Source organism: Rana temporaria, chromosome 7 (assembly GCF_905171775.1).
Source record: "Rana temporaria chromosome 7, aRanTem1.1, whole genome shotgun sequence".
In the NCBI taxonomy this organism is placed as follows: domain Eukaryota; kingdom Metazoa; phylum Chordata; class Amphibia; order Anura; family Ranidae; genus Rana; species Rana temporaria.
In genome coordinates this window covers 66,942,156-66,959,559 of record NC_053495.1, presented here as the reverse complement: position 1 = coordinate 66,959,559, position 17,404 = coordinate 66,942,156, and the positions used below count along the sequence as shown (strand labels likewise).

General features: G+C 43.4%; 1 protein-coding gene across 1 annotated transcript; it reads right to left on the bottom strand.

Moving 5' to 3' along the window:
• Positions 1-14,154: 14,154 nt before the first annotated feature.
• On the bottom strand, positions 14,155-14,996 carry LOC120945398 (proteasome subunit beta type-1-A-like). The gene has a single exon (XM_040359542.1). The coding sequence runs from the start codon at positions 14,916-14,918 to the stop codon at positions 14,196-14,198; it is 723 nt and encodes a 240-aa protein (XP_040215476.1). The 5' UTR covers positions 14,919-14,996; the 3' UTR covers positions 14,155-14,195.
• Between the last annotated feature and the right edge of the window lie 2,408 nt (positions 14,997-17,404).

The following is a 17,404-nucleotide window of genomic DNA, read 5'->3' as shown; positions in this document are numbered from 1 at the left end:
ATCCCTCTCACTGTCGCTGTCGAACAGTAAGATGCTGGACTCTTGGGGGCTGGGGGGGGGTAGTACAGGCACCGGTGTAATGGTGGTACTACTGTGAGTCGGGACCGACGACTCAGTGGCACTGCTGTGCCCCATGTAGTCCACCACTACTTGAGCCTGAGATGGCAATATCGGGCGGCTGCCCGATGGGAAGAACTCCCGGATCAGGCGTACTCCCCTTGCACCCGATCCTCTACCACTAGTAGGGGCACGAGAGGTACCCCGTGCTGGCAGCGATCCAGCACTGGGAGTAACTCCCCTACCCCTGCTGCCACGGCCACGGATGCCGCTCATTATTGCTGATATGTGTGTGGGGGGGGTAAACTTTATTGGGGGGGGGGAAATGTGAACAAAATGTGTTTTTGTGTATTTTTTACAAGACAGGCACGCAGACAAAGACGTACACAGACAGCTACTAAACTATAAGAAAAGTAGTACACCAGACAAGGACTACAAAATTAAAGAAAAAAAAAAAGCACTAAACAAACACTAACTTTTTTTTTTTTTTTTTTAAAACACAAAACACAGACACTAAACACACACTAAGCTAAGCTAGATGAAATAAATGTACACTAACAGTGTGTACACTTACTACACAAAATTTAACTAAACTGAACACAAAACTTAGCTTTTATAAAAGCTCTTTAGGAAAAACTAAACAAAATGTGAACTGAGATGCCTATCAAATATCACTGAACAGCGAACCTGCAAGATCTAACAGTAACACAAGATGAACAAAACTTAGCTTTTAGAAAAGCTCTTTTAGAAAGCTCAGCAAAATGTGTTCTGAAATCTCTAGCAAATATCACTGAACAGCGAGGATTGCAGGATCAAACAGTAACACAAATGAAAAAAACAGCACAAAACAGCACAAAACGTAGCTTTGAAAAAAGCTCTTGGGTCTATTGCTTTGAAAAAAGCAGTTGATATACTGGAAAAGATCCACTGGAATCACTAAATAGCAATGCTGGTGATGATCTAAATCAATCAAGAACAAAGACACAGGAAACCAGGAACACAGAAACAGCCTCCACACTCTATAGCCAGCTTCTGAATCTGCAATGAAATGGTGCTGGGAGTGAGCTTATATAATGTCCATGCAGGCAGGTTCCTATTGGTTGCTAACCTCTGACGAGTGTGGAAGGAGAACTCTGATTGGCTCTGATGCAAAAGGGCGGAGCAAATAATCGCGCAATATTCCTATTGCCGAATATTCGCATTGCGAATATTCGGCAATATAAAATGATCGCTTCAGCTACTCGGCCCAATGGCTCTAATCATACCAGCAATGCTTTCATACGTCTATGGAGATCACTAGGATGTGATCTGTTTTAAAAATGAAACTGTAAAAATCGCTCTGATGCGGAAGATCGGGGCGAGGAAAGTAATCGCGCGATATTGCGTTTGCCGAATAATCGCATTGCGATCTTTCTGGAAAATTCAATGAACGCTTCAGCTACTCGGCCCAGGGTCTCTAATGATACCAGCAATGCTTTTAGACGTCGATGGAGATATCTAGGATGTGATCTGGTTCAAAAAAAAAATTGTAAAAAATCGAATATTCGGAATTGCGAATATTCACCGCGAATTTCGAAATATAGCGCGATTTCTCGAATATGCTATATTCGAGTCGAATATTCGCAATGCGAATATTCGTGAGCAACACTATTGATAACTCTGTAGTCACAGCATATCTGTTTAAAACTAGAAGATGCGCCGTGGAATAGAGGGGAATTGAATAAGCTATTCCAGGAAAACAGGATTAAACGGCCATGAGGTAGAGGTGTGCCCTTTTTTCTTTCTTGTTCCCCACTCAGTAGGGTCAGTACGCTTGGTATTGGGTGCTCTGAACGCTGTTATCGGCACAGAGCGTAAGACAGCCAATACGGTCTGACTGCCTGGGGTGCAGAGGGGAAAAAGGAAAAAAAAAGAAAAAGGAAAAAAAAAAAAAAACAATAAGAAAGAGAAAAATTCACACAGGCCCTTGCCCAGTGGCTTGAGCAAAGACGTTACAAAGAAACACAAATTTTATTCAAATATTCTCAAACTGGGGAAGAGAATTAGACTCACAAACAAAAACAAGATGAATAGATCAACGAGGGGCGTCGCCTCAAAAGTATCTAAAAGCAATGCTGGGACTAGCTCAATACAGCAGTATATGACCCAAGAAGGGAACCCCAAAAGCCCAGGACTCGTAAAAAAAAACGAAAAAAAAGAAAATTGAGGCAAAAAAGGGAGAAGGTAGTTCAGATGGCTCTAAAGGAGAAACGACAATAGAAAGTGAATACGAGCACAGTAAATTTGAAGAGCATGTGCAAGACACACAACCTCCCATGAAGGCAGAGATGAACGCTATGTTACTGAGGATGGAAAATTTCATAAAAACAGAAATTAACAGGATAAGAACAGGACCATGAATTAAATAAACTGAAAATGCAAGTCAAGGTCATGGGCGATAATCAAAGAATGACAGCATATCGGATTGAAGATCAGGAAAATCGCAACAGGCGACAGAACCTCAGAATCCGTGCGATAGTGGAAGAAAAGGGTGAAGACCTTAGAGCAATTATGAATATAATATTCAACCCCCTGCTAGAGAAAACAGCAGAGGTGAAGCCCCTCAAAATTGAAAGAGTACATCGCGTGGGTAACCCCAAACAGACAGAAAGATACGGCCCAAGACATGTCATTGTTCGTTTCAGGAACTATGAAGATAAGGCGGAAATCTGGGGAAGGCTTAGGGGGAAATCTCCCTTGAGATATAGAGAGACTGAGATACAAATATTCTCCGATCTATCGAAAGAAACATTAGCAAGGAGAAGACATTTGAAACCTTTATTAGAGCTGATGCGTGCACAAAACATAAAATACCAATGGGGTTTTCCTGCATGCCTTATAGGCCTAAAGGGGGGTAAAACTGCATGATTAAGACACCCAGAAGAGCTAACGGAATTTTGCCATAAAATGGACTTGACAATACCTGAACTGCCGGACTGGGTAGATTAATCTAGTCTAGAATTGGTCTAGTCAAGTCGGGCCTAGTAGGGGGGGGACTGGGGAGGGAGGGGGGTGGGGGGGTAGCCAGAGGAGCGTCCTGGAGTACCACCACTAGGGAGGAGCCGATGGTGAAGGCGAGGAGGCTACCAATAGCGGCTCCTAGGCCAAGAGTGGGCCAGGGGAAGGGAGGGGGAGGTGGGGAGAAGATTGGGGGGGTGGGGGGGGGTATTAGGAGAGGTGGGAGGTGTGGGGGGGAGGGGGGAGGGGACCATCTCGGAGACTCCACAAAAAAGAGGTAAATTCACTTGAATTTCCCGTAGATGACTGACATTAGATTTCTCTCATACAACGTAAGAGGGTTGAACTCTTATGGTAAGAGACTCAAAATTCTTAAGGAAGTGGAGCACTATAAGGCGGACGTTGTCTTCGTACAGGAGACCCACTTAACGTCAGAGTCCAACATTAAGATGTTCTCCCCCAATTACCCCACATGGTTCTATAGGGATACAATATCAAAGAGGTCACGGGGGGTTGCTATAGGATTTGCTAGGGATGTACGGTTTACACTGGGTGATAGACTGACTGACCCCGAAGGAAGATTTTTATTTTTGAAAGTTAAAATAGGAGGAGTGGATTTCACCCTGGCAAACATCTATGCCCCCAATGTGAATTCAGTTAAATACATAAATAAAATCATTAGGAAATTAAAAGATTTCGAGGAAGGACATGTGGTACTAATGGGGGACCTCAATTGCTGTATGGACCCTATACTCGATAGTACGTCCCGGGCACAGGGGACCAATGGTGAACACTTAAAAGAACTGAAACAACGAATGTCACATAATCAACTGATAGATGTATGGCGAATTCTACATCCCAAAACCCGTGACTACACTTTTTATTCACCTGTGCACGGGACGTACTCGAGGATAGATTATATCCTCATAGACCATAGATTACTTGATAGGGTAATCGATGCAGGGATTGAGATCACGACAATCTCTGATCATGCCCCTATAACTATAAAAATTAGTACATCACTAAATAAATCAAATCAACCGGTGTGGAGATTGGATGAAAGCTTACTTGAAGATGAAGAGGTTGCAGGGAGAGTCCAAAAGGAACTGGAGTTTTATTTTAGGGACAACGATACGGAGGAGATCTCGGGGGCATCACTATGGGACGCTCACAAAGCGTACGTAAGAGGGATCTTTATTGCGAAGGGAGCAAGGAAAAAGAAAGAAAGTACCAGGAAATTAAAATCTTTAACAGAAGAAATTTATAAGTTAGAACAAGATCATAAAACACAGGGCCAAAAGAGAGAAACTCTCCATGCTCTGACCCTAAAAAGGGATGAATATAGAGCTCTCTCTGAGCAAGAAACAAGGAGACTATTAAATAGAAGGGATAGAGAAAAATACATTTGGGGGAACAAACCCAGTAAGCACTTAGCTCGAATGGTACAAAAAAAGAAAACCAGAAACTTTATTGAAAAGATCCAAAAAAAGAATGGGGAATTAGCTAACTCAACTAGGGATATAGCCAAAGTTTTCAGAAACTACTACGAAGGCCTATATGCTGTACAACAAAAGAAGTGGAACCCCGGAGAGAAAGAGGCAAAAATAAGAACTGTGCTACAGAAAGCAAACTTACCTAAGATAGATGCTCAAACAACCGCTAAAATGGAGGAGCCCATAACTGAGGAGGAGGTTACCCTAGCCCTAAAAAACTCAGCTAAGGGGAAAAGCCCAGGCCCAGACGGTTTTACGACCTTTTATTTGCAAAAGTTTGGTACCATTTTGATACCTAGACTCTGCCACTACTTTAATGGGTTGGGGGCTGAATATGAGATGAGTCGGGAGGCACTGGAAGCAACAATTACTGTTATAAAAAAAGAGGGAAAAGACAATACACTTTGCTCAGGCTTCCGGCCCATCTCATTACTAAATGCAGATACAAAATTGTATGGCCGAACGCATGAAGGGGCTAATGACAACTATAGTGCATCCTGACCAGGTGGGCTTTATACCTGGCAGAGAGGGTAAGGACAATGGGGTTAGGGCTCTCCTCCTCCTTCAGCAAATTAAAGATAGCGGATCCCCCGGTCTACTCCTGTCAGTGGACGCTGAAAAAGCGTTTGACAGGGTAGACTGGGGGCTCATGATTCAAACGTTAGAAAATATAGGCATAGGCCCGAGGATGGTGAGGCGGATTAAATCTCTGTACCACCACCCATGCTCCAGGATTAAAATCAATGGGTCCTTATCCACTCCCCTAGAGATGAGGAATGGGACCAGGCAGGGGTGCCCCCTGTCCCCTCTCCTCTTCGTTCTTTCGCTGAAACCCCTTCTGGCAATGATACGTAATAACTCTGAGATTTTGGGAGCCAAAGTTGGAGGAGAAGAGCATAAATTGGCCGCCTTCGCGGACGATATCCTATTCTTCATAAGTAGCCCCAGAAACACACTCCTGACTCTAATGGCAAATATTATACAGTATGGTGAGGTCTCAAATTTTAAAATGAATGTATCCAAGACGGAGATCCTGAATGTCAATATTTCTAAGGTGGAAAAACGACACCTTCAAATGGCATTCAATTTTTCCTGGAAAAAAGAAATAAATTATCTCGGCATAAAACTGGTAAACTCTCTAAAGAAAATGTATAGAGTCAACTATATCCCCTTGTTAAATGAAATTAAACGAGAAATTAAAACTATTCATGGTTCGGTAGGATAAATGTCGTAAAAATGGTCTTAATTCCAAAAATAATCTATAAGTTTCAAATGGTCCCAGTAGCATTGCCACAGACGTACATCAAAATATTAAACTCCCTCCTGATGAATTACATTTGGAAAAATAAAAAACAGAGGATTTCTGCTCAAGTTTTAAAACAGAGTAAGAAAATGGGTGGACTGGCGGTTCCAGACATCAGCAAATATTACGTTGCAACGGTGCTCGCACAGGTAATAGAGTGGGCCAAAGAAAACCCAGACAAAAGATGGATTAATATTGAATGCGCACTTGCAAGGGCACAATTGGGGCGAATAGTTTGGAATCCACCACAACATAGAACCTTAGATACTTCTGCACACTAAATAACATTTAATGCACTGCGGGTATGGGATAGATTACACAAACAATTGAAATCAAAATTTAATTCCCCACTAATGGACCTTAAAGATAATGAATATTTTGCACCTGGGACTGAAGGGGTGGGAGGGAATTGGATTATAAATAGAATCCAGGTTAGGGATATAATACAAAGGGGTAAGATATTGACACTTCACGAGATTAAAGCAAAGATAGAATCCATGAGGCTGGATGAATGGCGATATATGCAGTTGGCGCTTTTTATTAAGCACCTACCGCTACCTCTTTGACCAGGTGAGGATTATACACCGATTGAAAAACTCTGCATTACCGATAGCTCAAAAGGCAACATCTCCAAAATTTACAGGTTTCTGTTTAAAAGGGAAGAGTTAGAGATCCCAAAATACATCCTAAAATGGGAAAGAGAATTGGAAGTACCCAGAGGAAAAACGTCGGTAACAAGATTAATAAAAATGATCCATACCTCTGCAATAGACGTAAGGACTGCCGAGATGAATTTTAAATGCTTAACGGGGTGGTATGCTACCCCAGACAAAATCAGCAAATATAAAGAAGGGCAGTCGGCAGACTGTTGGAGAGGGTGTAAAGTAAGGGGGACAATGGCTCACCTATTGGAAAATAATTTTGCCACTGATTAAGGTAATAACCAAGAAAGTGATAATAGAAGACACATGGGTAGTTCTGTTCCATGGGGGGGGAGAGAGTATAAAAGCATATAAAAGATCTCTGACGCCCCATCTACTTAATGCAGCCAAACGTCTGATACCAAAAAAGTGGAGGGAAGCAGAAAGCCCACAAGTGTGGGAGTGGATGGAGTCTGTGGAGGATACTTACAGGAGGGAGGAGTGGAAGGATGGGGCGAACGAGGAAAACGTTGACCACAGGGGCAAATGGGCAAATTGGATCGAGTTCAAAAAAACTAGGGGATATATGGAAAACCTGAGGGAGATATAGAAAGTTCAAGTAGCATCTGGGATAAATTAGTAAAGTGGAGTCACGAGATGGTGGGGTGGGGGGGACTAGGAGGTAGGGAGGGGGGGTAGGTTGGGCTTAATTTATGTAATCCCTTATTCTCTTGTTTGGTTGTAAAATGTATTCTTTATAAAAATAGATAATATATATTTAAAAATAAAAAAAGAATAGCATGAAAAACTTATAAAAAGGAATCATATATCCGCAGATGATGCTAAAACTTCTTCGGAGACGATGGGGGACCATCTTCCATGAGAAAGTCACCAAGAAAGTTATTGACTGAGCGAAAAAAAAAAAAAAAGTAAAAAAAAATATATATATATGTGGGTCAAAGCTACCTATAGGGACTCCTCTTTTCCTTCTTGAATGGGAGTCTGGATGAGACTCAGCCTGTCCTTCAGAAAGGATGTGTAGGGGCATAATAATTTTAGCCAATGCACACTCTCCCTTCCAAGGAGTATCTAGCCTAGTTCGGATTTTCATATCACCACATATCCAGTAAATGTCTCCCAATGATCGGGTCTCATTGGCTATGATTGTTTTTCTATATTCGAAGCAGAACCCTGAAGGAAAAGACTTAAAGGGTCACTAAAGGAAAAATTTTTTTTTGCTGAAATGACTGTTTACAGGGTATAGAGACATAAAAGTTAACTGATTCCTTTTAAAAATGATTAAAAATAGATTAAATTCTATCATATAATGTGTCTCTAGTTTCACTTTCGGTTTTAAACTGGTTTCATGTTTATGTGAAGTAAAGAGTCCCACAGAACAAAAACAAACAAATCCAGGGCAGTGTTTTGTTTTTTAAAATTAATCTGATTGGTTCTGAGGAGTTTTAGACACACAGCTTAGACCACAGTGAGAAGCTCCCATGAGTTTTTTCATAAGGAGCCAGACAAGCAGGAAGTGTGGAGATCACAGCAGAATTACAGCAACTTCAAAGCAAAAACGAACAATGAGGACATGAAACCAGTACTGCAGTAAGGTAAAGGAAGCTATTTAGCTAAAAAAAAAATCCTTTAGTGATCCTTTAAGGTCTCTGCCCCTCCTTGTGTTACTCACGTAGCAGGTGTAATTTCCTGGATATCTTTCTTGACTCTGGTTCCTCTGACTTAGGGCCCCTGCATACCAGTTTCACTCGAGCAGCATAAATCCAGGTGAGACTGTGTTCAGTTAGGATTGCAGTTCGGGTTGTTGCTACCACAACGGTTTCTGGACCATAAGCGAAATCCTGTTGTTTCTTTCCCTTCTTCAGCTGTTTTATCACCACTACATCTCCTTCCTTGAAAGGGTGAGTGTTGCCCTGTGGAAGAGACCGAAGCTTGCGAGTAACATTGTCTTCGGTTTCAATTAAAATTTCAATCAACTTTCTCACATATTCATCCATAATGTTGTCAAGATTGTCTTGTGTCATGAATGTGCGTCTGGCCCAAGGAGTTGGGAAAGGCCTACCCATCAGGATTTCAAAAGGAGAATATCCTAGGGTTGCATTTGGTGTCATTCTTATCTCAGCAAGGCTAGCTGGGAGGTATCTTTTCCAGTTTTTAAACGTACCTCCTGTAGCTTTCCTCAGCTTGTCTTTGACTGTTCTGTTCACCCTTTCCACTATACCTGAACTCTGTGGATGGTATGGGATGTGAAACTTCCACACAATCTGCAAGGCCTTTGAAAGTTCCTTTCAGATTTGGAAAGTAAATGCTGGGCCTTGGTTTGAATTTATTTGCAGTGGTATTCCCCACCTGGGGATGATTTCCCTTGTGAGGATTCCCACTACCGTTTTAGCATCTTCCCTTTTAGTGGGAAACATTTCAGGCCAGCGGGAGAACACGTCTGTAATCATACAGACTGGTTGATGTTGCCCTCCTTTTGGCTGTGAAATGTGGGTGAAATCAATTTGAAGGTGTGTGAACGGGGTTGTGGGGTAGAGTAAATGTTGGTGTGCAATCCGATGTGGGTTGTTGGGATTACTCCTGATGCATGTAATGCACCTTTTGACATAACTTTCTACCAATTGCCTGGCATCTGTAACAAAAAAATATTTTAGTAGTTGTTTTAGAGTATGTTTCCAACCTAGGTGTCCTATCCCATGATGGTGTTCAATGTATATTGGGGCACTACACTTTGGGATGCATGGTCTCCCCTCTTTGCAGATCAATCCGGTTTTAGGAGTTTTCTGCAAAACAGGATAACACCAGTCCTTTAGTTCTGCATGGGACGCTGAGCGCTGGAGATCAGCGACCAGTTGGGCTTCTTCTGGGAGAATAGGGACCAGGATGGGCATTTGCAACAAGGTCTCCCTTCTTTGGGCCGCTCGCTTTGCCTCCTGGTCAGCCAAGGCATTCCCTTTGCTGATCTCATCAGTACCCCTAGTGTGTGCTCTGCAGTGTATAACGGCAAGTTCACTGGGAAGGGTGATGGCTCTGAGAAGTTTGTCAATGAGCTGTGAGTGGGAAATTCTTTTCCCATCAGCTCCTACGTATCCCCTTAGGGACCACAGTACCCCATGATCAAAGACGACCCCATGCGCGTATTTCGAGTCAGTGTAAATAGTCACTGGTTGGTCTGTGTAAATTTCACATGCTCTGGTGAGAGCAATGAGTTCAGCTGCTTGAGCCGACTGGTAAGGGATGGACTTGGCTTCTAGAACCACATCAGGTAATTTAACTACTGCATACCCTGCCAGGTAGGTGTTGTCATTGGGCCTGGTACATGAACCATCCACAAAGACAACATCTGCCCCAGGGATGGGTGTGTTCATCATGTCCAGTCTGGGGGAGGTCACCATTTCAATTGCCTCCATGCAGTCATGACAGTCGGGTCCTTTATCCTCAGATGACTTCATGCCTAGAAGTGCATTTAGGATCATGGCCGGGCCCGAGTTACTGGCACTATACCTAATGTACAGCTGTGGATTACTGAGGAGAATAACCTCATACCCACTTAGTCTCTGACACTTAGACACTTTATGACCACACTTGCATAACCATAACATCAGTGATTCACTGTCTGTCTGACAGGCCTCCCTAGACTTAGTACAGACCATCAAATCATTGACATACTGTAGTACTACCGAACCTTGGGGGGTTGCCATGGCCTGAGTGTGGACTGAAAAACAATACTGTATACCACGGGGGAGTCCACAAATCCTTGAGGCATTTTCATCCAGGTTAACTGGCGTGTGCCATCAAAGGAAAAATAAAAAAAAGAAAGGTCTGGTCTCCTTGTCAACAGGGACACTAAGAAAACATTCTTTAAATCTATAACAGTGAAATGTGTGGCATCATGTGGTATGTTGGTGAGCATGGCATGGAGGTCAGGAACCAAGGGTGCGATAGGTATTACTAAATCATTAACCGCCCTCAGGTCTTGTACAAATCGGTAGGTCCCATTAGGTTTTTTAACGGGATTCACCGGTGTGTCGTAAGGGGAAATTATTTCTTCCAGGATTCCTTCCTGGAGGAATTTTTCCACCATTGGCTTGATTCCCTCTATCTTTTCTTTAGAGAGGGGATACTGTTTGTGAAAAACAGGAGATGCGTCAGGTTTCAGAGTGACCCTGTAAGGGGTACAGGAGATTAGGCCAGTATCATATTCTCCTGTGGCCCAAACATCTTCAGGCAGGTCCGGAAGATCCAGATATGCCTGTATGTTATACATGGTCACAATGTGTGATTCAGTGAAAGCTTCAATGGGTAATACTGAGGATTCAACAATTAATCCCCCTCCCTCCTTTCTGGGGAACGGGTTACAACTGCCCATATTTTTTGGTCCATCCACTTAAATTGTCTATGAATGGGTTAATTAAATAATAATCGGTCCCACAAATGCGGGCCACATAATCTTTACAATTTTCACCCGGTTGGGGTGGACTAAGCTTAGATTTTTTAGCGCCCATTATTGGGACATAAAACCGCTAAAACAATCAATGAACAGTTGTAAGTGAACCAGAGTCTGTCCAATGTAATCTTTTGGTACAGGGAAATGGCAATTAAGTTTATATAATACTTGGTTTTTGCAATAGCGTTTTGGGTGGTCTATTGTAGCAGAAAATTGGTGTAAGTTATATGGTCTCTCACTAATATGTCTAATAATGTGTAAGTTATTGTCAGAACCTGTATGTAGCGCTACCCCCGAAGGAGCCATTGATTTGTTGTTGGGATCGGCATATTAAGTTACCTTGATGTGGTCTAGGGGTGTAGTTGGAGAACAAAGTAATGAGCGAAGGTCCAGACAGTGAATAAAGGTTTTTTTCAATGCTTTATTTCCAGGCCAACACGGCCAACATCAAATTCAAATGGAAAGAAAAGGTTGATGAGGAGAAAAGGGAGAACTTTGCAGTATCAGGCCTGGATATGAACCGAGCAATCCTGCTCACAGTAGCATCAAAATATTGTTCGTCGCCACTCCAGCCAGAGTGGGTGAAGTGCCCCCGGACAGACCCCTATCTCAAGCCTGACAGCCGAGGTGTCACTTTAGGTTACTGGGAGGAACAGGTCTCTCTCACAGGCCTGGCTCTAGGGCCTCTGCCACAGGCCTATTATTTTAAGCGAACTGAATAGATGAATGGAGCGAATCCTCCCAGTAGATTTCAACAAAGGTCACCGGATGACAGCAAAACGTACCTGTCAGCATTCCGGTCACCAGATCCCCGATTGGTTCATTCAAGCCCTGTTGGACAACCTGCCTCCGGGTTCTCCTCAAGCCGACCCCCCAATTGAACGGCACCCAGCCTGGGATCCTCTCAATAGAACTGGGGATCCAGTAAGTCACTGTAGTCCCCTTTTACCTCCGGATGAGGTTCTGTGTAGCTTTAAATTTTGGCCAGGTGGGCCACGCCGGCGGGGTCCATGGATGCGCGCACCCTGAAGAGCAGCCCTGGGGTATTCACTTACACGGCGCAGCATGGCCGTGTGACGTCAATTATTGTAACAACCTGGCTGCCATGGAGACGGCGGAGTCCACAGTAACCGGACCGCCGGTACTATAAAAGAATGCAGAGCTGCGCCGCCAGGGTGGAGAAGATGAGGACAACACAAATGACGGGGGGACGGGTGCCTCGCCACGGACACAGACAAATAGAGGAGGGAGAGGAGCACTCTGGCGCTTGAGCGCCTCCACGCCTGTGGCGCCTGGGTGAACTGCACCCTGCGCACTCTGCTGCTGAAGTGCTGATTTTCCACCCTGTTCCCTGGCTGACGCTGGCACCGTAAGGCAAGTGCCCGACTTGCCTTGCGCTAGCGCCGGCCCTGCCCAACAGAGAGCTGGGAATTAGAATTGAATCAACCATTACCAGAAACCATGAGAAGTAAAGTTTTAGAATATGTTCACTCTACATCTGTAGATACACGGATAAAAGAAATTAACTTTAGATTTTTAATTAAGTGGTGTTATGTTCCAGCAAAATTACACATGATAAACCCCCAAGTGTCACCTTTATGTTGGAAGGAGTGTGGAGGAGTGGGAACCCATGCCCATATTTGGTGGCAGTGTCCTAAGATCCAGTTATATTGGATACAAATATTAGAATTAATTAAGGAGATCAGTGGAATCGAGATCGGTCTGGACCCCTGCAAAGTGTCTGGTCCATGCAATAGCTATCCCTAGGAAGAAATACAAAACAGCAATTATCCCAATCCTATTAAATGCAGCGACGATAGTGATCCCGAAAAGGTGGAAGGAAAAGCAAGCCCCGTCGATACAGGAATGGTTGAGGGAGGTAGAAAGGACACGAAACATGGAGGAGGAAATATCCCAACATAAGGAACCTAACCAGGAAGAGGTCGGGACTTGGAGGGGTTGGGCGGAGTTTAGACAATCCCTGGTCTATGTAGATTACATGAGTAGGGAAGATAATATTTAGGGAATTTGGGCTTTTCCAGTTTAACTCAGGAATAGTGGGTTCCCCCTTCCCCGGGGGGAGGGGGGGTTAGAGAGGAGGAGAAAGGAGAGGGGCAGGGGGGGTTTGGGGGGGGGTTTCACATGGAGATTTTGAGGCAAAAAGGGGATATTTTATGCCCCCCTAAAACAGAAACAATTAAAGGATAAGACATGGGAAAATGTGCACAAAACACTTTAAATAATATAGTAGGGGAGGGAGGGCTTAGTCCCCCCCCTTCCTTCAGTGGGGTCTTTTTTTTTTCCTCTTCTCACAAGAAGATTTTGAGGTAAAATGGGATATCTCTCTGTCCCCCTAAAATAGTAACACTTAGAAGTCACAGGGAATATTTAAAAGATAAGACATGGGGTAAACGCGCACGGAGCACTTTAAATAATATAGCAGGGGAGGGGTGGTGGGTTTAGTTACCTCCCCCCCACCCTTCCTTTTGGTTTTTTTTTTTCCTCTTTTCTTCTCTCTCTTGCTTCCTCTCTCTCTCCGGGGGGAAAGGTGGGGGTCAGAGGATAAAGCAAGGGAGGGGTAACCACACGAGATAAAGGGAAAGGAAAAGGAAAAAGAGAGGAAAGATCAGGAGGTATAGGATAGACCCATGTTGTTAATGTTATTTTTGTTATTTATGTATATGTAATGTTTGTATTTTAAATGTGATCCTTTTTTATGTATGTTTTTTGGAAATGTAATGTAAAGTATATCTGTGTTTCTTAAAAAAACTTTGAATAAAAACAAATGAAAACAGATAAAGTAATTTCTATAAACTTACTGTCTCTTAAAGGGTCACTAAAGGATTTTTTTGTTAGCTAAATAGCTTTCTTTACCTTACTGCAGTACTGGTTTCATGTCCTCATTGCTCATTTTTGCTTTGATGTTGCTGTAAAACTGCTCTGATCTCCACACTTCCTGGTTGTCTGGCTCCTTATAACCATCATACTGGGAGCTTTTCATGATGGTCTAAGCTGTCATTACTGTGTGTCTAAAACTTAACAAAACCAATCAGATTCATTTTAAAAACAAAACACTGCCTTGGATTTGTTTGTGTTGTGTTCTGTGTGTCTCTTTACTTCACATAAACATGAAACCAGTTTAAAAACTTTCACATTTTTGTTTATTTTATTTTATATAAATCAAAAGGGGAAAAAAAGACCAGCGTACAAGTTTAATAGACTTATTAAAAAGACACAATCTAATCTTTTCTCAGTGGAATCGACTCTTCTTTTATGCCATCCTTGGTGACAATGGAAATTTTCAGTGCATCTCCTGTGTACACATCTCTCTCAGCTGCAGAAATAAATACATCTTTGACAAGCTGCAGAGCCTTCTCCAGTGTCAAGGGAAGGTGCTCCACATTCTGCATGTTCTTGTAGCCAATCTGATTGTCCAGAAGGGGCTGGAGTATGGCACTTGCAGAGCCACCAGCTTTGTATGCATCTCTCTGATAGGATCCTACTGGATCAAAACTGTACACAGCACCTTTGCCTTCTTCATCGAGGCCTCCAATGATATTGTATACATAATATGGAAAGAAGCGTCTTGAGTAGAGAATTGTGGAGAGCATTGCTGCAATTGCATTACTGGTCATGGTCTTGTTGTTTGAATGCTTATACATCTTTAATCTGGCTTCAATTATTTTGGTGAGGGTAAGGCAGTCTCCATGGAATCCACTACATCCAAGAACGGTTTTGTCTGTCAATTTGTAGCATTTTGGTGTGTTTCTGCTGTGGATTGAATAATCCTCACTGAGTCGAGTATCTGAAGCAACAAGTGCAAAATCTTCACCAGCAAGAGCCAATACGGTACCTCCGTTGAAGGTGTAAGGGCTGAACCTCTGCTGCACCGGCCCCGTGTAATGGTAATCCATCCCCCTGTACATTTGCTCTCCAGCCCGGGACTCTGCAGACATATACATCCTGATACACGAACTCAACAAACGATCTAACACCCGGCAATCCGCTCTGCTGTCTCACTGCCAAGATGATTATTTTTAATCATTTTTAAAAGGAATCAGTTAACTTGTATGTCTCTATACCCTGTAAACAGTCATTTCAGCAAAAACATTTTTTTCCTTTAGTGATCCTTTAAGCCGTGTACACACGATCGGTTTGTCCGATAAAAACAGACCGTTGGACTGTTTTCATCGGACAAACCGATCGTGTGTGGGCCCCATCGTTTTTTTTCCATCTGTGTTAAAAAATAGAACATGTTTTACATTTTTCCTATGGAGAATGGGACCAGGAGATGAAATGGTGGCGACTGCTAGTACCACCTGAACCAATAACTATCACCCAGAAAAAACTTTTTTTGATGGACTTTCTCGGTACTGATGACAAACAATGAATTGAGTAAAAAATAATTTATTATACATAAAATGATACATGTTTAAAACATATAAATCAACTTCACAATAAATACAGCAGTGTGTTATTAACGGGTTACCCCGTACAGTGTCTGTTGTTGTGAGGAATGATCAAAGAGACCTCTACCGGTTTTGCGGGGAAAACCGCTTCTTCAGGAGGTATATCTGTGTGGTGAATAACATCATAAAATAACTAGCAGAACATAAGTATGACATTACATACATAGAGATACAGTATTAATACAAAGATTGCAGAGGATCATTGTAAAGGAATCATACAGGTCTGCTTACCAAGGCACGGCCAAAGACCACCCTAGGGCTCACTAGAAGACCCCCCCCCCGCGGAGAACAAGGGTGAGGTATGCCGCTCTCTAATGAAATAATAATGTATATAGTGTTTAGAATGGTTATTCATAATAGGGCAAGGACACCATGTGGGGATACAGATTGGAGTTGTGAGGGAAAGTGTACAGAGACGGGGAAGGAGTGAGGGGGGGAGGAAGGAGAGGAGGGGGTGAATAAGGGTGTTTCTGTGAATTTGGGATGAATTTAATTCATATAATTTAATATCTTTCCCTCCCTCTAATTGGGATCACCATCTGGTCCCCAAATCACAGAAATCAGGAGCAGCAGCAGAAGACATACATGTCCCTAAGCTGTGATACTCCAACAAACTGCATCTTCTGGCCGAGCAGCTTGAAGCCAGGGAATCACTTTCTGGTCTTCCTTGTAGCCTTCCTTCCACTGCTCCCTGCAATGTTCCCTCCACGCTTCCCTGCAGTGTTCCTTCCACGGCTCCCTCCACGCCCCCTTGCAGGCTGAGGCTCTGGTGGTGGGAATGTGGCAGGAGGAGGAGAAGGATGGGCCATATCACACAGATGTGTGGCCTCTGTCAGCTGGCCCCTCCCCGCCCTGTGAAGCACCGTAGAAATAAGCTACTCAGAGAGGGCACGTTGTCCCTCCTCCACTTTATGGAGCTTATCGGCCAGGTAGCAGCCATAGGCCTCTACAGGGTTGAGGGGGTCCCTCATTTTGGCAGCTGCGTCCCTGATGATTTTCAGCGGATCCTCCTCCACCTGCATCATCCTCCTTGGTCTTTTGGGTCTGACGTGGAGGGGAGGCACCTGGGAATGGGTGTTGCCACTTGGCCTGGGCACCTGCTGACTGCTACTTTGTCCTGCCTCCTCCTGGCTGCCACTCACCCCTGCCTCCTCCTGGCTGCCACATTCCGGAGCCTCGTCCTCCTGGCTGAGCTCATCCTGCTTATAAAAAAGGGACATAGTTTTAGTTTTTGGTTTATCAATCACACACATTTTTCAGCTCATGACTGTTGCAATTTGAATGTTAAGTAATAGAAAAGACTCTCATTCTGGCCCCAGCAGTTTTCATTCTTTTCCCAATCATTTCTGGCCACTACTGTCTTTTTTTCAGTTTTTTTGTAATTATTTAATTTGGGAATAACAACATCTACTGTAGTTCCCAACAATAATTCTAGGCCAATAAATATGTTGTAAGATTGTATACCTGGCTATAGATGTGCAGATCCGGCTCTTCCAGCTCAGGTTGCTCTTCGTCACCCTCTGCAGGGGTGGAAGGAACGCTGGAGGGAAGGGTGGAAGGAACGCTGGAGGGAAGGGTGGAGGAAAGGCTGGAAAGAGATTCCCTGGCTTCAATCTGGTCATCCATAAAACGCAGGTGTTTGTAGTACCACAGCTTGGGCACATGTACTTGGTCTGCTGCTGCTCCTGATCTCTGGGAAGCGCGGACCTCTTTGTACCGCTTCTTGTAACTATTCCTCATGTTATTAATTTTATTGTTCATCATGGTATCTGGGATCCAGGTCTTCATATTCAGCTAATTTCTCAATTGTTGCCCTTCACACCACACTGTTGTGGTATAAACTGTTTTTGACCTCCCATAAGTTTTTCATCTCTCTATATTTTTAGATAAAAGCAAGCATTATATCTGGTTCCCTTAATTTATGCATTATTTCTGCAAGATAAAGCACAAGACATAACCACTAGCTTAGCTTAAATTGT

Excerpts from the sequence above, each read along its gene's own strand:
- LOC120945398 (XM_040359542.1), bottom strand. The coding sequence starts at position 14,918 with ATGTATATGTCTGCAGAGTCCCGGGCTGGAGAGCAAATGTACAGGGGG.